Raw genomic sequence first — 22,619 nt, forward strand, 5'->3', positions numbered from 1 at the left:
CAGCGTTGCAGGAAGTGACGTCAGTGGAGCGCACGCTGGAACGAGGAAGAGGTGAGTCCTCCCCGCCTGTGCCTCTTACGAGTAGCGGCTGCTTCTATTTAAGGCTGGAGGGGAGCGCAGATCGGGGGACCCAGGCGAGGGTCGGACCCCCCTCCCCGCCGCTAGGCCCAATACCCCCGTCCTGCCAGCTACCCCTCCAGCTCGGCGGCAGGCTCCCCGCACCCACGGACGGACGGGTGCCGCCCCTGGAAATTTGCCGCCTGAGGCAAAAGTTTCACCCCGCCTCATGAGCGGGCCGGCCCTGGCCGCGAGTGAAGTATCACTTCCACAATACTTCACAGAAGCAGGACCACTCGCAGTTAATGTTACGCGCATTGCTAAGGAAGCAATGGTGTAACTAAGGAAGGCACAGTCCTTACATGGCAGTGAGCGCTGCTATGCAAGACTTGCATAGCGCGCACCACTGCTCATTAAGCTGCCCTATATGTCCAAATCCAGAGTTGTCCCAAAGTAAATCCCATATTTGTATTTCACTATTTACAACACATGGCTTGACTCAGAAACAACCTCCCGAAACAGATGCTTACCTGAGGAAAATGTATGCGTGCTCTAACACCAAGTTTTAACCCTAACAAGTCTGGCTCTGCAAATCTGGCTCAATTGGCTATTCATGAGGCAATGCTCATGCAAATATGCATTTGCTTTCGCACGCCAAACTATGCAGGGTCAAAAAACGAATACCGCAAAGCGGTCGCCCTGCGGGAATTAGTTCATGCCACATTAGCGCTATCCAGGAGCACCAGGGGGAGGCTTCCCAATGCCCCCATACAACCGGGGGACCGCGGGGTCCCAGGCACTCTCACCGCCTGGGAACCACAGTAGCCTAAGGAGAAGGAAGGCTCTGGGTCCTATTGAGCCTTTTCCCTCCTTAGCCAGTCCCCATTGAAGCGCTGGCTCCCTGGGAGCAGTATTCAACCAATTTTATCAAATGCTGCTCTCTGCTCCCAAAAGGAGGCTTCAGAAGTCTTCAGGAGCCCGAGTGCTCCTGAAGACGGGCTGCTCTGTACTGCGCATGCGCGAGCCAACTTGCGCGTGCGCAGTATGGAGCCTTCTGAAGGACTCAGTTTCCAAAGACTTCGAAAGTCCCCCGATCCGGGGGATTCAAACCGGGGAGCTGCTGCAATGAGGGGATCGAGAGAGGAAAGGGAAAGCTCTATGGGATCCAGAGCCTTCCCTCTCTTTAGGTAAGTATCTTTTTTTTTTTTTTTTTTTTTTTTGTGTGTGTGTGATTCCAATTGACTTTAAATCATCATCTCTACACAAACTGCTACTTTATTGTTATAAATCACCTTTTGCTCCGGCACCAGCAAACTCATCAGCAAGAGTTTGCAAACACGACTCCTCACACAGCAAGCAGGAGATAGACTTTTCTCAGGCTTCTTCAATGTTTACAGAGTTTATTCAGGAAACAGGTTTACAGATAGATACAGGTCATCACATCCTAGCAAGCAAAGCAGATCTTCATGTTTCTTGGCGTTACAGCTCTTGCCTAACTCCCTGCGGAAGTTACGCAGGTATTCTTATATCTACTCTATGTTACACTAGACTACCTATGTACAGCATACATCATATCAGGTTACAGAAAGGAATGAACATACTTAGAGGTCCCAGTCAGTATTGAAGCATAGCAGGAATCAGAGAGCTCCCTTTGTCAGCTCGTCCGGCTATTAATACCGACTAGGAAAGAGTTAAATGTGATCTCATCTTCGCCACGACTATTGGCTGAGCCCCCTCGTGGTGCCATAATACACACCTACTCGATTAATATTCAATGAGGCTTCTGCCCCACTTACAAGGAATTTGTTGTTTAGTAAATATGGCTGATGTTTACTGTTCTAGTGGTGTACATACACAGCTCAGGGAGACCTGTGGCCTTGTCCATAGAACAGCTTCTTGGTATGTTCTGGTTCTGCTGACAGAACTGCAGATTTTCTCTCTTAAGAGAAAATCCCCTTAAAGGGCAGGTCTGCTCCCCAAGCCTTTTTGACTTAATCAGTCCAAATAACTGAGGCCTACTTAAATTATAACAATCCCCCCCTAAAAAGTCTTGACCTGCAGATCCCCGCTTCTGAACCCTACAGTACCTGGTTTTGTTTCTTTATGTTTCACTTTTCGATGTCCGTGCTCACACAACTTCTCTGCTCTAGGCGGTTATCCCTGGGAGAGAGGGCAAGACCTCGTGGTCTTCCTGTAACCAGGCTCTCTGGGGATGCCCTACTTCTATGTCCCTCTATACCACATGCTCAGCATTTGCGTCACTTGCGTATCACTCACAAACTTGCATGACCACAGAAAAGTGAAACTCGTTTGTCTGTTACACAACGGAGCAGTGCCAGGTGCCTTCTAAAAGAGCGCCTTTATACAATCAGCTCAATCACCGGTACTGCTACACCTATACCCGTAACCCTGTACATCCCTTAATTTAAAAATATTGGTTCATGAGATTGTTTGAGGCACCAATCTCTTGACCAGGTTAATTTGTTTTACGTAATTTTAACACAACTTCACCTGGATAATGATGCCTAAAGTTGTCATCCCCATCCAGACAACCAGTGGGTGTAGGAAGAACTTTTGAACTGCAGAGGCCCAGTCCGAGTGTCCCTGGAACATCACCGGAAACCTTTTCCACCAGGTCAGACTGGAACTCACCTGCTTATTTTTGTGTTCTGCCTCGTTAAGATCACCTGGATCATGGTGAAATCTTACCTCTAACTTAGTGTACTGTTTGTTTAACCGTTGTAACAAAGTGTGGTCGTCTTGGATCAAACCCTGTTCCCCTTTGTCCCATGTCGTGTTCTCTTTCAGGAGTGGAACTTCCCGTGAAACTTTGAATTTTAGAGTTCTCTTAACCATTTGAGAAATAACGTCATCAAACCTGGATGACTGGATCCATATGGGATCTCCGCTCACCCAATATGTTCCCCTTGACAGATCCCCCTTATCGGAACAATTATGAACATGTACCTTGAATGTGTCCTTAGACATGATGCTAAAAAAACAAACCTTTCCTTCAGCCACCGGAACTATCGGTTTGGCTTCAGGGCGGATCTTTTGAATGGTAGCCTCGCATTCTGTGTTATTGAGCCAGCAGGCTTCTTCACTAAATTTGGCTTGCCCCGGCCACCACAGGTACCTCTGTGAGAATTGCCCGCATGAGGACAACTCTACTCGTTTCACCTCCCCGTCTAGCACCAAAAAAGGTTGACCTCTCAGGTCATGGTGTAAGACACGTGTTGAGGTGAGAACTAAGGAAGTGGCGGTGCCTAAAGGAATGTTGCACCGTTTCCATTTGTTCACCCAAACATCTCGAAGCTTCCATGCAAAAGATCCTTCTCCAGAAAAATCGATATACCTCCTTGTCCAATCTCAGTTGTACAGGATCTTTTAGCATCTCTCTGACAAAATATGTCCCCAACTGTCCTGATTATGTCCTGAGGCACAATATGCACCTGAGGTCGGGAAGACTGTACTCTCTGCAATCTTTCAATTAAAAGTACCTCTTCACTTACCCAACTAGTATGAGGATAAGTGGCTGCATATGGACTGTGTAATATCGTCCCCTGTTGTGACCCGTGTAATTTGAATGGGGTTCCCTGTGTTGGCTTTCCCTCCCCCGGGACCGCTCTCCCCACCCTCTCGGTCACCTGGAAATGTGGCTCGATCTCGATTTTTACTTCTTGTTTCGAGAACCACCACCCCTCGGCTTTCCAGCCTTTACGTGTGTATAGTTGTTTCAGAGGCACTCTCTGTTGGTAGTTCCAGAGTGTGATGATGTCCCCAGCGTCTCTCCGGCAGGAGAATTGACGCCTCCTGCTCGTTCCTCTCCAATCTGGAACCATCTCACTCTGGATAACCAAGACAAGGTACCCCTGAATCACACACTCCACCTTTCGCATGTACCCATTGTACTGCAATGTACCCTTTAACAAAACTTTGGATCGGTGCATCGTTTCTGGGAGTGTGGCATTCAATAGCGGATTTACACTGCCATTCAATTCCCACTGCCCGCACACCTGACCCTTCATTCCTTTCACCCACATTGTGCCATGAAATTTGTTTTCTCCTGGCACAAGTGCTCTTTCCTTCCATCCCTGCTTGGTCCATCTGTGCCAAGCGGAGGGAGGTGTGAAAAGATCAGTACCTTTGTCACCCAACATCAACATGTTTGGGCCTTGTATTCTCATTAACCCCTTATTATTCATGAGAATGTCCTCTCTTCGTTCTCCTAGGACAAAATGGCAACCTAGGATCACCATCAGCACGGTACTCTTCATTAGGAAAGCACCTCCTTGGGAAAGAAAAACATTAGCACTTTGCATTATGCTTTGCTCAGACAGTTTTGTTAGTCTCTTTCCGATCTCCGAAATCTCGTTTTTTAGTCTCTTTTCAATTTCAGGAATCTCACTTTTTAGTCTCTTTCCAATCTCAGGAATCTCGTGTTTTAGTCTCTTTCCAATTTCAGGAATCTCGTGTTTTAGTCTCTTTCCAATTTCAGGAATCTCGCTGTTCTCCAACCTCAGATTGGCATCTGGAACCTTTCGCTTATCCGACTGACATCTCCATCTTTGCTGCCAGCACTGCAACTGTCTCCAGTCCATATTGCCAAACTCCTGAAATCGAAATACAAACAAATCAATTCTTATTAATGATTTGGGATTCGCCCTGCGGCTTGTACTCTGTACACTTTAAATTGATCAATATATACCGTAATTGATCTCGTTGCTTTATGGTTCTCATGAACTCTGTTTACTCTTTTTGGTAGATTGGAGTTAAACCTCTCTCCCCTACCTAAGTACTATCCGAAGTACTTACCTGTGTAAAATATGCTCCCGCGGACTTCACCTTTGGAAGCTCTCACCTCATTGCAAGCTCCCTCCTCATCCCCCCCTATCAGTACATGCGCGGCCGTCGCATGCACAGATTACGGATGCCACACCTGTTGTTGTTTTGCAGGTGAGCCTGTAATGCTCTTACTCATTTTCGCATTTACTTATCTAGAACCTCATTGCGATACCAGCTCTGCTAGAAGTTCTGTGTGTTGTACCCTCTGATCAATGTTTGCCGTGCCACTACCCCCAGACAACAAAAAAATGGCTGCCTCCCTGTAGGAAGGAGCACTCTGCACTTAAACTACACAGGGTGCAGGGCTAAGCATTCCAGCCTCAAATGCCTGTATGCAGATCCCTGAATGCCCCCTTGGTAGGTAGTCAAATGGCAAACACTGTACTGATACACTGTCACTCTGTAAATGGCAATTGCTGCATCCCTATAATTGCCCCTTGAACTGCTTCCAGTTCTGTTCTGTGCTAAACTGAATCAGAGCTGGAGAAAAGAAGAGAAAGAAAGGAAAAAATATATTTTTGACCAATCGGTGGGCGAGGAAAAACACGCTAACAGCCCAGCAATGACATCTTTGTCAATCTCTGGTCCTGTCCCTGACACAAAAAACCCCCGAAGCAAACACTCTGCAGTTGCAGTGAGTACACCTGGATTGGTCAACTCCTTTCTTTCTCTCTTTTCCTTTCCCCCTCTCCAACTATGCACTGTCCCCCTATCTCTATGGGGAACACATGCTGCACCGCACTTTAAGGTGCCTCACTTAAAGGAATAATCCCATAAGCAACCCCATACAGATACTTCCATGATCTGCGCAGCACTTGCACTTGCAAATCACTCCCTAGGGACTATCTGACTTATACGTGTTTTCCTAGCTGGGAAACACTTCCTATCCGTGAGCCTGCAACTTGCTTGGCTCACGTATGCGGACACTCCCTGTGCCCAGACTTCTTCTGAGGAAATCATCTGGAAGCCGAGAAACTCAGTAGAATCTCTCTTCTGTCCCCACTCTGGACCCCCCTCCCACCAGCTGCTTCCGTGCACGGCGCCTTGTGCACAGCTGTGACGTGGGACGTGGAATCCCCCCCCCCCCCCCAGCACATCCTCCCCCACGCCATCGGGGCGTGCCTATCAGTGGGCGCTTCCCGCCCCCTCCCCTCCTGATGCATCATGAAGATGGGAGTGGCTTTCTCAGAATTGCGACGCCATGTTGAGTCATGACATGCCAGCCAAGATGGCTGCTATGTCAGTCCCCCATAGCAACCTCTTAATCCTATGCACCTGTAGAAAAAAAACAACTCAAACAGAACAAACATTTTATGCATAGTTACACAAAGCATCATAACTTGAGACAAACCCCGTCACAGCTGTAATCCTAAATGCTATCAGACCTAAGGAACCCCAGTGATGAGGAATCTCTCTCTCTACACAAACATCTGCTTATCTCAGACATGGCTCAGAACTACTAGAGCGTGCTGTGAACATTTAACCTTTTAGCAGCACTGACAGGGACTATCTTGCAGAACATCTCAGAAACACCCCTATGGACAGGGGAAAAAACATGCTGCCCGAAAAGAACACGCCAGAGTACCGTAGCACTTCACCCATTATCTCAGCTGTAGCTATAACCTGCATCCTACTGTGAGCAGAACCAGAACATACCAAGAAGCTGTTCTATGGACAAGGCCACAGGTCTCCCTGACCTGTGCATGTACACCACTAGAACAGTAAACATCAGCCATATTTACTAAACACCAAATTCCTTGTAAGTGGGGCAGAAGCCTCATTGAATATTAATCGAGTAGGTGTGTATTATGACACCACGAGGGGGCTCAGTCAATAGTCGTGGCGAAGATGAGATCACATTTAACTCTTTCCTAGTCGGTATTAATAGCCGGACGAGCTGACAAAGGGAGCTCTCTGATTCCTGCTATGCTTCAATACTGACTGGGACCTCTAAGTATGTTCATTCCTTTCTGTAATCCGATATGATGTATGCTGTACATAGGTAGTCTAGTGTAACATAGAGTAGATATAAGAATACCTGACTAACTTCCGCAGGGAGTTAGGGAAGAGCTGTAACGCCAAGAAACATGAAGATCTGCTTTGCTTGCTAGGATATGATGAACTGTATCTATCTGTATACCTGTTTCCTGAATAAACTCTGTAAACATTGAAGAAGCCTGAGAAAAGTCTATCTCCTGCTTGCTGTGTGAGGAGTCATGTTTGCAAACTCCTGCTGATGAGTTTGCTGGTGCAAAAGGTGATTTATAACAATAAAGTAGCAGTTTGTGTAGAGATGATGATTTAAAGTCAATTGGAATCACACACACAAAAAAACAAAAAAAAAAAAAACACAGATACTTACCTAAAGAGAGGGAAGGCTCTGGATCCCATAGAGCTTTCCCTTTCCTCTCTCGATCCCCTCATTGCAGCAGCTCCCCGGTTTGAATCCCCCGGATCGGGGGACTTTCGAAGTCTTTGGAAACTGAGTCCTTCAGAAGGCTCCATACTGCGCACGCGCAAGTTGGCTCGCGCATGCGCAGTACAGAGCAGCCCATCTTCAGGAGCACTCGGGCTCCTGAAGACTTCTGAAGCCTCCTTTTGGGAGCAGAGAGCAGCATTTGATAAAATTGGTTGAATACTGCTCCCAGGCAGCCAGCGCTTCAATGGGGACTGGCTAAGGAGGGAAAAGGCTCAATAGGACCCAGAGCCTTCCTTCTCCTTAGGTAAGTATCTGGCCCTTATTTTTTTAAATTTTGATTCCCAATGACTTTAAAAAGAGTAAACAGTTGTTTGACAACAAATGGCTTCAACCACTAACCATGAGTGAAATGAAAGTTTGTTTTATTCATATTCTTTAGTTAAAATGATTCACAAATCAAATTATGCTAGGCTATATAAACTTATAAGCACAACTGTATAATACAGACATCTTCCGCAGAACTTATATTACCTTTAGCAAGGCATCCTCAGTTTCAAAATATATTTCTAGGCAGGCCCCTACTTAGAAACAGGTTCTGTTTCGGGAGGTTGTTTTGCAATGGACGTTAAGGTAAGTGCCTGTTTTTAATATTGGCCACGCTTGGGGGGGGTCGCCTGCGCCACCCAGCCCTCCCTCCGGGGTGCTACTGTGGTTCCCAGGCGGTGAGTGCCTGGGACCCCGCAGTCCCCCGGTTGTATGGGGGCATTGGGAAGCCTCCCCATGGTGCTCCTGGATAGTGCTAATGTGGCATGAACTAATTCCCGCAGGGCGACCGCTTTGCGGTATTCGTTTTTTGACCCTGCATAGTTTGGCGTGCAAAAGCAAATGCATATTTGCATGAGCATTGCCTCATGAATAGCCAATTGAGCCAGATTTGCAGAGCCAGACTTGTTAGGGTTAAAACTTGGTGTTAGAGCACGCATCTGCTTCGGGAGGTTGTTTCTGAGTCAAGCCATGTGTTGTAAATAGTGAAATACAAATAAGGTATTTACTTTGGGACAACTCTGGATTTGGACATATAGGGCAGCTTAATGAGCAGTGGTGCGCGCTATGCAAGTCTTGCATAGCAGCGCTCACTGCCATGTAAGGACTGTGCCTTCCTTAGTTACACCATTGCTTCCTTAGCAATGCGCGTAACATTAACTGCGAGTGGTCCTGCTTCTGTGAAGTATTGTGGAAGTGATACTTCACTCGCGGCCAGGGCCGGCCCGCTCATGAGGCGGGGTGAAACTTTTGCCTCAGGCGGCAAATTTCCAGGGGCGGCACCCGTCCGTCCGTGGGTGCGGGGAGCCTGCCGCCGAGCTGGAGGGGTAGCTGGCAGGGAGGGGGGTCGGACCCCCCCCCCTCCCTCGCCTGGGTCCCTCAATCTGCGCTCCCCTCCAGCCTTAAATAGAAGCAGCCGCTACTCGTAAGAGGCACGGGCGGGGAGGACTCGCCTCTTCCTCGTTCCAGCGTGCGCTCCACTGATGGCACTTCCTGCAACGCTGGCCGACCCCCCCCCCCCCCCCCCCCCTGCTAAGCCCAATACCCCCGTCCTGCCAGCTACCCCTCCAGCTCGGCGGCCCCCCAGAGCGCCCCCGCCCACGAGGGGGGGTGCGGCGGTGGCAATTTTTTAAAAATTTGTTTTCAAAATTTTAAGTTAACCATTAAAAGGAGTTGCTTTTACAATACTTTTTTTTTCTACCTGCTACACAAATTTACCCAAATTACCCTGATCAAAAGTTTGAAGTTGTGGGTAAGGCTGTTTATCTTCTCAGACAATAAAGCTGCCCACTCTTCCCGGCAAAAAGCCTCCAGTTCCTGTAAATTCTTGGGCTGTCTTGCATGAACTGCACATTTGTGGTCTCCCCAGAGTGGCTCAATGATATTGAGGTCAGAAGACTGAGATGCAGTGATGAGCAAATCCGATCCGGATGCTACTCGGATAGTAGCTATCCGGATTTCTCCCAGTAATGCATTGCGGCCTGGGCGGGGGGTTTAATCCTTACCCATCATGACGTCTTCTTCGTCCGTCCTTCGGCGCCTCCCACGATGCGTTCCACTCTGGCGTCACGTGACTACACACTTCTTCCTCCAACCCGGAAGGAGGAAGTGTTTTTTAGTAACGTGACGCCGGAGTGGAGCGCATCGTGGGAGGCGCCGAAGGACGGACGAAGAAGTCATGATGGGTAAGGATAAAACCTCCCGCCCAGGCCGCAATGCATTACTGGGAGAAATCCGGATAGCTACTATCCGAGTAGCATCCGGATCGGATTTGCTCATCACTGCTGAGATGGCCACTCCAGAGCCTTCACTTTATTTTGCTGTAGCCAATGACTCTTTAGGTGTGAACAAGCCTTTACGCTTTTTATGCAAAATCTGAAAACTCACCTCTTCAGGCAAGCATACTCTTACCTAGGCCACTGACCACCATTTTTACCACATCATACACTGCTTCTCTTTACCTACCTTCCTATTCCTTAACCTTTAGACTGAAAGGCCTTTTGGCCAGGGCTCTATTCCCCTTTTATCTCACAATGCAGTGTAATGTGTGCGCAAAACTCCCACCCCTGTGTAAAAATCTGTAGTTGATTTGTTCACTGCATCAGCGGTAATCTACCACTGTCTTAAAGAGGAACTCCAGTGAATATAATGTAATAAAAAAATGGCTCCATGTTTACAATAATTATGTATAAATTATTTAGTGTTTGCACAGTGTGGTTTGGTTTCAACGGGAACCCATACTTTGCCACTTTTTAAATTAGGGCTGGTTCACATGGACGCTTGGCAAGCGTCTGGGACTCATCGGTTAAACGTTCCCATTCAAGGGAATGGGAACGTTTAACGGGGCGCGGTTACCGTCAACTGCGCAAACGTGGCTTTCCGATCCCAATTTACCATGTCGTTTCAGGCGACACTGGAAGCCTCATTCGGCTTTTAGGGTCGATTCACCGCCACGTCATGTTCCCTTGTGGGGACAGAAAAACACTGATTGCAACGGGATACCGACGATCGCCGCAGAAAGCCCAGCGCTTCCCCCGAATGTGACAATGCAGAATGGAAGGCCGGAGGACACCGCCAAGTGTCCATGTGAACTGGCCCTTAGTTTGAACACTGTTGATCGGCATTCTCAATTCCTTGGATATTTTATTGTATCCCTTTCCTGTTTTATACTATTTCCACTATTTTTCCAACAGATCCTTTGACATTTCTCTTGCTTTTCCCATGATTTGGAATCCTAAAAACATCAGTACAGCACTGGAAGATGCAAGGATCTGTCAGGAGTCCAGAAACTCATTGACCTTTTATTCACACCCACTAATTACAAGCAAATAGATCACTGATGAACATGGTTGGTTACCTTTATCAGCCATTAAAACCAGTTTGTGTCAAGTTATTGGCCCAAATCCCCAGGGGCTGTAAACTTTTGATCAGTGTAATTTGAGTTGCTTGTGTAGTGATGAGTTTAAAAAAAGTTAACACAGTTGTTTGACAGTAAATGGCTTAAAGCGGACCCAAACCAAACATTTTTTTAATTCAAAATATTTTGTTGCACCACTCTGACACATAAAAAGATAAATAAACACTCCTTCAAGCCTATGAGCATTTCAGTGCATGCTTTTCACCCTTCTCTTTTCATAGCTAGGATTATACTGGGGGCAGCCATTAGCAATTCCTCCATTGCCAGACACCATCTACTCCACCAGTTTGCCGGAAAAATCCCGGCAATTTGAAAGGAAGGGAGGGGTTCCTCCAATAAATGTAAAATATTTTATATTTGTCATCATCTAGCTGAAAAAAGGCTGCTATTTATTATTCTAATTTAGAAAATAGATTTTATTTCTGAAATCTTGTATTTTTAATTTGTGTCCGCTTTAAGCCAACAACTATCTTAGATAAAAAGGAGAAAAGGGCACCTCCCTGAATACAACAAAATAATGAGGCCTGAGCAAGGAGACTGATGCATGAAACCAAGAGTAAATACAAAACTTCACTTTATTAATGCCGATATCAAAAAGAAATTTAAAAACAGTTAAAAGCAGGGCAACACCATACCCAGTCCAAAAAGCCCCTTATATGTTAAAATAATCATAATCGTAAGCCCACCTGAGTGAATATCTAGACTGCACAATATTATATTACATATGAGAGATTATCAAAACTTGCGTGTGTCTGATGTGGGTCAACAGGACGGTATGAGAAATCGTTGAATTCAATTTTGAATATGTTAGAACTGTGACACCACATAGAAAGACGCTGTTGTAAAAGACAGTCCCCCAGCAGCTTCGGCGGAACTAGTCGGGACGGGCGCAGGAGCGCCCATGCAGCCGTCCCCAGTCCAGTCACACCTTTTTACTTGGTAAGCCTTGCCGCTTTTCTCCTGGTCTTCCGCTTTTTTCACTATGTCTCACTTTTTCACCCATCACTTATGTTATACTTGATCCTTTACAGCACTTGTTTCTCCATAATACATTGTTTGCATCAAACACCATTATCTATCCTCCATGAGGTCTTATTGTTCTCACAAGCAGTTTTGCATTGCACTTACCATGTATGCATAAGATAGGAGACTTATTGTTATAACTGCATTGTCTTTTACAACAGCGTCTTTCTATGTGGTGTCACAGTTCTAACATATTCAAAATTGAATTCAACGATTTCTCATACCGTCCTGTTGACCCACATCAGACACACGCAAGTTTTGATAATCTCTCATATGTAATATAATATTGTGCAGTCTAGATATTCACTCAGGTGGGCTTACGATTATGATTATTTTAACATATAAGGGGCTTTTTGGACTGGGTATGGTGTTGCCCTGCTTTTAACTGTTTTTAAATTTCTTTTTGATATCGGCATTAATAAAGTGAAGTTTTGTATTTACTCTTGGTTTCATGCATCAGTCTCCTTGCTCAGGCCTCATTATTTTGTTGTATTCAGGGAGGTGCCCTTTTCTCCTTTTTATCTAAGATAGTCATTTAATAGGTCGAGGACCTTGCCTTCCCTCCCTACTAAACACACTTGTGTATTTATTTGCATATTTTGTGCATTAATATGCTTGCTCGCCTTTTGCTTGTTTAATTAAGCCAACAACTAACCACAAGTGAACGCTCCAATTTATGTACAAAATCCATGTTTTCCCAGAACGTCATTTCGGACAGCACCCCTGGATGAGACTTGTCTCCCTCCCCACTGTGGACAGAAAACTGTTAAAAGAAGAATTTGCATAAGCAATAGGCAGCCACATATAAGATACTACACCTGCCACAGTACCTCAGTTTAGTTTCCTGTCCCGGACGGGATGCATGGGAGAGGTCTCCAGGAGTACCATCCATGTCAGGCGGCAGGGGCAGCGTTTTCCAGGGCTCCAAGCAGCGCTGTTCAGTGAACAGTCGGAGCCCTGCAGCGTGGAGGAGGCTTCTCCATTGGAGGCAGCAACTTTATGCGCGCAGGTGCGTGCATTGGAGAGAGTTCACTTCCGGTTGAACCGGAAGTAGTCACGCGCTGGCGTCCCGCGTGATCTGAAGTCTGAGACGGGCGGCAGGGGCCGCGGCGGTGATTAGGAATCAGTATACAGCTGATTCCTTAAAGAGTAACTGTCAGGCTGCAGAAGCTAATTTAAACCTCTAGTCTCCTGTGTTAAACAGTTTAGAAGGAAGCCAAAAAGACATTACTGAAGATAAAGATCTCTCTTACCTTTGATGTATGCTTATCAGCAATGCTTAGACCTAAGCAAGCCGCAAGCCGCATAACATACTGCAAAGCATTCTGGGGCCCTCCCCTCGGCTGCTAAGGAGAAGACGGGATCAAGTTTCAGCAGCTTCTAAAACTCAGTCCAGCCACAGCACAGATAAATCTCGGGGCAGCGTACACTGCAGGAGTCCGCTATTGTTCCTAGCCACATGGCTCATTAATATTCACTGCAAACTAGTGTTATTCAGTATGAGCTGTTCTGTGATCAGAAGCAGGCAGGACATGACGACACATTTGGCTTCACAAACATGGAACCTGCCATGAGCTGTCAGGAGCATCATTCTCTGCATATACTATATACAAATTCTGTGAAATCCAAACGTGGACAGTGAAATGCATATGTAATGTAAGTACAGCCAATCTTTAGCTACTGATATATGTGTTTATTTTCTCTGAGACCCTATACCTAACAGCTCCTCTTTAAAGAAAACCTGAACTGAAAATGAAAAGTCAAAATAAACATACACAAGTCATACATGCCTCCTGTATAGTATACTCCTCGATCTATTGTTCCTCTCCTGCATCCTGTTTGTCCACTGTGATCAATGGAATTCTCCGTCCTCCATTTTGAAAATGGCCATTACCCCATAACAGCTTCCTGGTCAGCACACAGTTACATCGCTCACTTGAGCCATAGGGAAACATGGACACATCAGTTCTCCTCTCAGCTGTAACTGACAGCAACTGATATATAACTGACAGCAACTGATAAATTTCAGTTCTGACAAAATATTGTCAGAACTGGAAGGGATTATTGTCAGAAGAAAATGGTGAGCTTCTGAGAGGAACTGATGGCAAGGTAACTTTGTAATGTTCATTTGACGTTACCTCGTGTTTATTTTAAATAATTTTACTCAGTACAGGTTCTCTTTAAGGTAAGAAGCTGATTAAGCATATGCTTAGCCGGCAGGGGCCGCATGCATGCAGTGTAAGTTTACTTTAAGATTAATGATGCATTGATGATCTAAGCTGAAAATCCCCCTAAAATACTTGACTCCTTAGTGCTGCCTAGTTGTGGGTCCATAATACTTGTTGAATAACATGAGATTTTTTTTTTTAATTTACCATAGATAATGTTGTATGGAGAATTGCCAAAGAAGGAGAATATTTTATACATATCCAATCATCAGTGTACTGGTAAGTATATTCTATGGTGTGTAATATGTTCCGATACCATTGCATATCTCCAGAATCAAAGGTAGTGGGACTGCTGTGTAGCACATTGAGAGTAGATTTCCTTTTTACTGGTACTCTTACAAGACAAGATCTTTACCTGAATTTCTAAATGAAACGTTTAGGACTAGCTCAAACAGATTGCTTGCCTCTTGGTTGTTGGATATGCAACTGAATAGAGCAGTCCATAAAGGCGGCTTGGGCCAATGGCTGATAATTACCCTCAATGTTGAAAAATATGACATGTACTATGTAGTGTGCAATAGTTACCTGCTTAGATATTCGTAAATGGGGTGCAGTGTTGTACAACGACCCGCAGCTGCATTCAGCTGTCTGTGACTCGTTAGCATGCAGAAGTAGACAGATGGAGAAATGGCATATAAACAATCATGAACCCTCTGCACCCATGACACACATGAAGCTGGAACACTAGCAGCATTAAAGTGGATAAACTTTTACTCATTGCATAATGGTGTCCCTTTCCTATAGTTCATAGGGCATTCCTCAAGCCAAATACTTTTTTGTTTTAATACTTTAATTCCCTATAAACTAAACAAGCCTCGCCCACAGCTTTTTAGAGTGCCAAGGCATTTTCAGACAATAGCAAGGGCTTACAGGAGCTGTCTGGGCAGGAAGGGGGGGGGGGGGCACTAGCCATTTATTTCAAAGGCAGAGGGGAGGAGGAGAGGGGACTGAATTTACACACAAGAAAGCGGATAGCATCTCCAGCCCTTAGCCTGTGACAATAGGACAAACAGAACATGGCTGCCCTTGTATCACAGGAATAAATAATCATACACTTTTAAACTTGTGCAGCTAGATATGCTGTGTAAACTATCTAAACTTTAGATAAGCTATATAGACAAGTTACTTGTTATAGTTAGTTTTTCATCTCGGATCCGCTTTAAAAACAAATAGGTTTTAAAATTATGCAATTCAAGAAAGGGGATGTTGGGTTCCAAAATGGATAGCATGCATGTATTACTCTTACAATAGCGGTGAGGTATCCCGTTAACGGTAAGGGTCCCTACTCTACCTATACCAGTCAGCATGCAAGCCAACATTTTATGCTCATAACCTGGGATTCCTGCTGAGGCCTGTCAGATGCAACCATTCTACACATGCACATAAGTCAGTCTAAAATTTCCCCAGAGCAACAAGCTGCACTACTTACACCATTTGATAAATGGGCTGTACTGGCACAGGGGACAGGAGAGCTACAGCCTCATGGGTGCAGAGGGTTCATGATTGTTTATATGTACATTTGACTGCTCCCCTCAGCACCTGCTATTCCATTTAAAATCCTGGTCCTTAAGCAGGATGAGCATAGCCCCTCCTTTCTTAGGTGGAGAAATGGCCCTAAGTGGGGTAACCGAAGCCCTTCTTTCATTAGATTCAGCCTTCTCCTGTTGTTGGTAGCACTGAGGTCCCACTGACTTTACTTCCCCAGTTCCAAGCTTCCTGCAAGGGAATTAGATCTCTCTTCATGCTGTGCATTTGTGTCAGTGTAATAGGTGAGAATGGAGCTTAATCAGGGTACTTTCTCAGATGAAATTCTCAGTTTCTGTTCAAATTGTTCTGTAGGTCGCACTATGTTCTACGGTAGCTGAGTTTTGAGCCCTGCATGACACTGGCACAATTTAAAACCTCTCCATTGCGTGTGCCAGAGCTATGAAGCTACTCCTTTCTGTAAACGGATCCATGGGCATTTCCTAGACCAAGAATAGCCCATTCACATCAAGGCAGTGATTATGCTTTGCACAATCTCAAGGCCAAAAAAGAGGCAAAGCCATTGACTTTTCTGTAGGACTGTCATGCAGACTGCATTGTGGTCAGAAGTTACAGGTCTGTTTCATTTATAATGGCATTTGCACTGTTATATTACACAGCCATCAGAAAGAAATGACACGCATGTGACCGTTATGCTTATTGCTAGTCTAGAATGTTCATTATTACATTATACTGAATGTGTTAATCTCCCTGGCTTTCATTTACATTATTTTTGTTGTTGTTGTTGTTGTGTTTTGTTTTTTTATAGTATTGCAGTTCTTTAGTGGTGTGTGCTAAAATACTTCTGTTTGTGTCTTTCTGCAGTTGACTGGATTATTGCAGACATGATGGCCGTACAGCAGAAAGCCTTGGGTCATGTCAGATATGTTCTGAAAGATGGACTCAAATACCTTCCTCTGTATGGCTGGTATTTTTCACAGGTATTAACTGATTTTGCTGTGTGAAGAAATTTTAAGTGAAATTCCATCTTTATTTTTTCAGCAATAAGCCTTCCTTTTAATTTAGTAATGGTCACGTCTAGGAGAACTCACGGAGAAGCATGTGATATGTATTATCAGCTGATAGATTAGATAGGCTGTGATCACATCCAGCTTTAGCACATGGCCATGACTAGCAAATAAGAGATTTGCATATCTATCACCTGGCTAAAGGTGGCCATACACTGGTCGATTTGCCATCAGATTCGACCAACAGATAGATCCCTCTCTGATCGAATCTCATCAGAGAGGGATCGTATGGCCACCTTTACTGCAAACAGATTGTGAATCGATTTCAGCCTGAAACCGATCACAATCTGTGGAGCTGCCCCCCCCATACATTACCTTTTCCGGACGGCGCAAGTCTCCTGGTCCCAGCTGTCTTCTTCTCCGCTCCGGGCTCAAGACCGTTCCTGCAGCTACTGAACTTCCTGTCCAGGGCGCTCTATTGTTTAAACTTCCTGCCGGGACAGGAAGTTCTGTGTAGCTGCAGGAATGGTCTTGAGCCCGGAGCGGAGAAGAAGACAGCTGGGACCAGGGGATTCGCGCCGGCCGGAACAGGTAATGTATACCCGCTGTATTGCGTCGGGCATTCGAATGCTGCTAACGACGCACTCCCGACCTGCCGGCGATTGAGAAAATCTTCTGCACGGACGGATCGACGGGAAACATCGATTTCGGACGGAAATCGATCGTTCTGTCAGCGGTGTGTGCGGCGATTTCACAGCTGATTCTATCACTGTGATCGAATCGTCCGTATATCGGCGGGAAAATCGTTAGGTGTATGGGCCCCTTAAACCAGTCATATGCTTCTCCATGAGTTCTCCTAAACGTGACCATCAAAAACACGGAAAATCTGAGAACATTATGCCGTAGACCCAGAAAAGGCATGCAGGAACAGCACTACTTGGGATTGTAGGACATTTATAACAATATTTTATTATAAACTGTACAGGTATATGATATCTTCCATTAAAATATTCTAAGGGGTACTCTTGAGAAGGGCCCCTTAAATGTTTTAAGGGGCACTCTCCTTCCTCGAGAAGGAGGTTGACACTGTGGAACTAGTAGGGGCTACAGGGTAACCCCACGACTGATCTCTGGCTCATCTTCATTTGGGTCTATCCAACTCACAGATGCCACGGTTGCACTATATTTTAGTATTTTGCACTGGCACTTTCACTATAGCAATCATGTGTAGTGTATTTCATTGATATGTAATATTCTTCTTGCACTTTGCATATTTTCAGAACCCTGGTTCTTCTGAATGGGTCCATTATGGTACCCATTTCAGTATACTAATTACATGGTATAATTTAAAGTTGGATATGCATAATACTGTGGACCATGTATGTGATTTATTATATACTGCTGGCTGAGTCAGTCACAGCCTTTTAGGGTTTCATTTTAAACATTTTAATGGAAGACATAATATGCCTGTGCAGTTTTTAATTGAGTTATGTTATAATTTTCCTACAATCCTGAGTAGTGCTGTACCTTGAGGCATACCTTTTTGTTTTGTTTAGTAAATTCCCAGTGCCCTAGCACACTCTAATTGATATCTACAAATGGGTGCAGACACTTGTTTTGTTAAAAGCATGTGGATCACACATCTGACTGGAATAGCCACATGCTTGTTTTAAGTGTGCAATTCACACACATCTGGCAGCCCTGCTGATCTCTGGCTGCAGTAAACTGGTATTGTTTAAGGCCTCTTTCACAGTGCGACGTTAAAGTTGCACGTTAGAAAATGTTTTAACGTGGACTAACGCACAGCAATATTAAGTCTGTGCAACATTCACAGTGCACACGTTGCGTTGTGTGTCACGTGTAGCAATATTTAGAAAGTGCTGCATGCTGTGTGTTTAGCAATAAATCTGCTTCATTGTGTGTGTTGCACATGCTCAGTAATGGTTTTTTTTATTTTTTTTTTATATGTAACGCATGCGTCGTTTTCATTCAATCACTGTGCGACGAAAACGGCGCACCAAAGGCAGGGCTAAAGAATGTACTATAACGTCCAAGCTATAGTCTTTCAATGTGTTGCATTAGGGGCACGTTATGCTACCTTAACGTCGCATCAAACGCACCGTCCCACTGTGAAAGAGGCCTAAAAGGAAATAAATATGGCAGCCTCCATATGTCTCAACTCGGGTTCCTTTATGAGCAAACTCTTGGGACACGTGTACACAGGCTGGCAGCCTTAAATGGCCATCTCAGATAAGTTTAATATAGTGTGTGTAGCCACTTTTAGCATTAACTGACAAACCTACAAGCTGTGTACACCATTGTTATAACTGCGTATGACCGTGTAATTACGTAGAAGTACATCATTTTGTATTTGTTTAACATTGTATTTTAAAACCCTTTTTTGCCAGCATGGGGGAGTTTATGTCAAGAGGAGTGCCAAATTTAATGAAAAAAATATGAAAAACAAGTTACAGTCTCAGATGAAGGCAAAAACTCAGGTAACAAATTCAACTTTGCTTATACAAATTACATGTTTGAACTGACTTTATATTCTGTCCTTTGGGGAATCATTTAGTATGTAGAGTAGAAAATGTATTTAGTAAGTAGTGTATATACTCGAGTATAAGCCGACCAGAGTATAAGCCGTTCCCCCAACTTTTACCTTGAAATCCGCGGAAAAAATTATTGACTCGTGTATAAGCCGGGGATAGGAAATGCAGCAGCCACTGGTGACTTTTAGAGTGGACGTCTTGCAGTGGATAGAAGGAAAACAGGGAAATGCCCCCTCTCATCTGTCAGCTGACTGTCAGGGCAATGCAGCTAATTAGTAAATACAGGATGTTAACAATATGTCTACTTCCATGAAAGCAGGCAGTAGACACACTGCAGATGTATTGCAGGATTTGTATTAGATATAAACAAAGAAATATTTTTTCTTTAAAGGTTATTATGCTTTTGCTTAACTTTTTAGAGCTAAGATGAACTTCTGTGTTCATAGTCAAAATAGTATGCCACTACACAAATTAAGGGGCTCACTAGAGCTCAGGAATACACAGGGTGCCAGGGAAAGGTCATATCTGCTTTGAAGCTAGTTACATATACTGTAAATTTACTAATAATAAAATGTAAGTCCCCACGAGCACCCCACAGGAAGAGTGGAGCTTGATTGTCAACCACTGTCGGAGCAGAGCAGCATGTACTGTGAGCAGCTTGTAGTCTTCTGAGGAGGTGAGGCTGCATTGCTCTCACCTGCTGGCTGCTACCCGGGCATCGGTCGGCATGTACTGTGCTTCTCCTACCGGTTCGCTGGTTCTCCGCTGCCCTCTCACGCCAATTTCCCCCGCTGTCAGTGGATCGGAGTCCTCTCTAACCTCACCGCTATGGCGCCTATATGGCATTGCAGGAGTCACAGCAATGCAACTGGGAGGAACAGCAGAGGACTCCTTGCCGTGTAAAAAGTTTCCGGAACTCCGATCCACTGACAGCAGGGAAAATTGGCTTGAGAGGGCAGCGGAGAACCGGCGGGAGAAGCACAGTACATGCCGACTGATGCCCGGGCAGCAGCCAGCAGGTGAGAGCAGTGCAGCCTCACCTCACCTCCTCAGAACACTACAAGCTGCTCACAGTACATGCTGCTCTGCTCCGACAGTGGCTTACAATCAAGCTCCACTCTTCCTGTGGCGGGTGGGGGTGCTCGCGGTGGGTTTTATTTTAGTTACTCAAGTATATGACTCTAGTATAAACCGAGAGCCCCACTTTTGGGCCACTTTTTTGGGCCCAAAAACTCGGGTTTCTACTTGAGTATATACGGTAGCAGAAATCTTCATTAATAGACTTCTGCCTCCATTAGAAAGGTCTGTGTTGTGCATTATCGCCTCAGACCCATAATCCATTATTTTCTGTATGATAGCCTTAGAGAAGGAGCATGTGGATTTTTTTACTGCGTGCTTTTATTTTAAAGGCAGTGTCATTAAAATAAGTATGCCCTAGTAGGTTAGGGTTAAATACCCTCTGGAATTATTGCTTGTGTTTACATAGTCATATATATGTAATGTTCATATTTTAACGTTTACTTAGAAAAGTGTGAAGAAGTCTGTAAGTGGCCCCTGAGGTAAATGTGCTATGTATTGTGAATGTAAAGTGACATTGTGAAAACAGTGTCCTCTGTAATCTCAGTGCATGAAACTGGAATTACATTCTATAGTGTATGACTGTGCCACAGGGAAGATTACGGCATAGCTGAACTCAAGTTTGCATTTCCACTCTATCTTCTTAGCAAGACTCAGCTGTAAAAAGCCTGTCACTACTTTTTTTATTTGTCCAACATAGATAACAAGTTAACATTCACATCCACTAACAAAAGATGAGCATTTTTCCGTTATTAAAAGGCACAATTATTTATAAGGTCATGGCATAGGTCAGTTTGTGTGTTACTTGCGTTCAGTATGGAGTCTGGCGGGCACTCAGGCACACCCACTTGATTCTTGTATTTGACAAAAATTTTCCTACTGTAGTTCTTTGGCAATGTTCCTTGTTGTTTTAATGATTTGGTATTCCTATTCCATGTTTTTTTTGTGTGCTGCCCCAGTACTGCGCAGGCGCAAGGCCATGCACCTGTGTGGCGCTACCACCCAGCCCAGTGTCGTTAATTAGCAAACAGGCCTAACGTCTAATATACACTCACCTAAAGGATTATTAGGAACACCATACTAATACGAATTTGACCCTCTTTAGCCTCCAGAACTGCCTTAATTCTACGTGGCATTGATTGAACAAGTTGCTGAAAGCATTCTTTAGAAATGTTGGCCCATATTGATAGAATAGCATCTTGCAGTTGATGGAGATTTGTGGGATGCACATCCAGGGCACGAAGCTCCCGTTCCATCACGTCCCAAAGATGCTCTATTGGGTTGAGATCTGGTGATTGTTTGGGCCATTTTAGTACAGTGAACTCATTGTCATGTTCAAGAAACCAATTTGAAATGATTCAAGCTTTGTGACATGGTGCAGTATCCTGCTAGAAGTAGTCATCAGAGGATGGGTACATGGTGGTCATGAAGGAATGGACATGGTCAGAAACCATGCTCGGGTTGCCCGTGACATTTAAATGATGCCCAATTGGCACTAATGGGCCTAAAGTGTGCCAAGAAAACATCCCCCACACCATTACACCACCACCAGCCTGCACAGTGGTAAGGCATGATGGATCCATGTTCTCATTCTGTTTACACCAAATTCTGACTCTATTGAGACTCATCAGACCAGGCAACATTTTTCCAGTCTTCAACTGTCCAATTTTGGTGAGCTCATGCAAATTGTAGCCTCTTTTTCCTATTTGGAGTGGAGATGAGTGGTACACGGTGGGGTCTTTTGCTGTTGTAGCCCATCCATCTCAAGGTTGTGCTTGAGGTGGCTTCACAAATGCTTTGGTGCATACCTTGGTTGTAACGAGTGGTTATTTCAGTCAACGTTGCTCTTCTATCAGCTTGAATCAGTCGGCCCATTCTCCTCTGACCTCTAGCATCAACAAGGCATTTTAGCCCACAGGACTGCCGCATACTGGATGTTTTTTCCCTTTTCACCCCATTCTTTGTAAACCCTAGAAATGGTTGTGCGTGAAAATCACAGTAACTGAGCAGATTGTGAAATACTCAGACTGGCACCAACAACCATGCCACGCTCAAAATTGCTTAAATCGCCTTACTTTCATATTCTGACATTCAGTTTGGAGTTCAGGAGATTGTCTTGACAAGGACCACACACCTAAATGCATTGAAGCAACTGCTATGTGATTGGTTGATTAGATAACTGCATTAATGAGAAATTGAACAGGTGTTCCTAATAATCCTTTAGGTGAATGTGTGTGTGTATATTATATATATATATATATATATATATATATATATATATATATATATATATATATATATATATTACACAAGTTATGAAATATTAAATTAAAACTCTTGGCTGAATGCAAAAATTAACCAGTATGGAGAAACCACCAACTCTTCTTTTCAGGTAGACTCCTTCTGGTCCTTTTCTTTCGTCTTTTTTAGGTGGCCACTAATGATCCAATCTTTTTCATCCAATCT

The 22,619-nt window shown here is 44.6% G+C and overlaps 1 protein-coding gene across 3 annotated transcripts in view; it reads left to right on the forward strand.

The window, feature by feature from the left end:
- AGPAT5 (1-acylglycerol-3-phosphate O-acyltransferase 5) overlaps positions 1 to 22,619 on the forward strand; it is a 100,635-nt gene that overhangs the window by 24,706 nt on the left and 53,310 nt on the right. For all 3 annotated transcript variants that reach the window (XM_068281356.1, XM_068281357.1, XM_068281358.1), the window contains exons 2-4: positions 14,185 to 14,251; positions 16,382 to 16,497; positions 18,933 to 19,022. In XM_068281356.1, coding sequence (XP_068137457.1) covers positions 14,185 to 14,251; positions 16,382 to 16,497; positions 18,933 to 19,022 — 273 coding nt within the window. The remainder of the gene's footprint in view (positions 1 to 14,184; positions 14,252 to 16,381; positions 16,498 to 18,932; positions 19,023 to 22,619) is intronic.

This window comes from Hyperolius riggenbachi, chromosome 4 (genome assembly GCF_040937935.1).
Source record: "Hyperolius riggenbachi isolate aHypRig1 chromosome 4, aHypRig1.pri, whole genome shotgun sequence".
NCBI classification, from domain to species: domain Eukaryota; kingdom Metazoa; phylum Chordata; class Amphibia; order Anura; family Hyperoliidae; genus Hyperolius; species Hyperolius riggenbachi.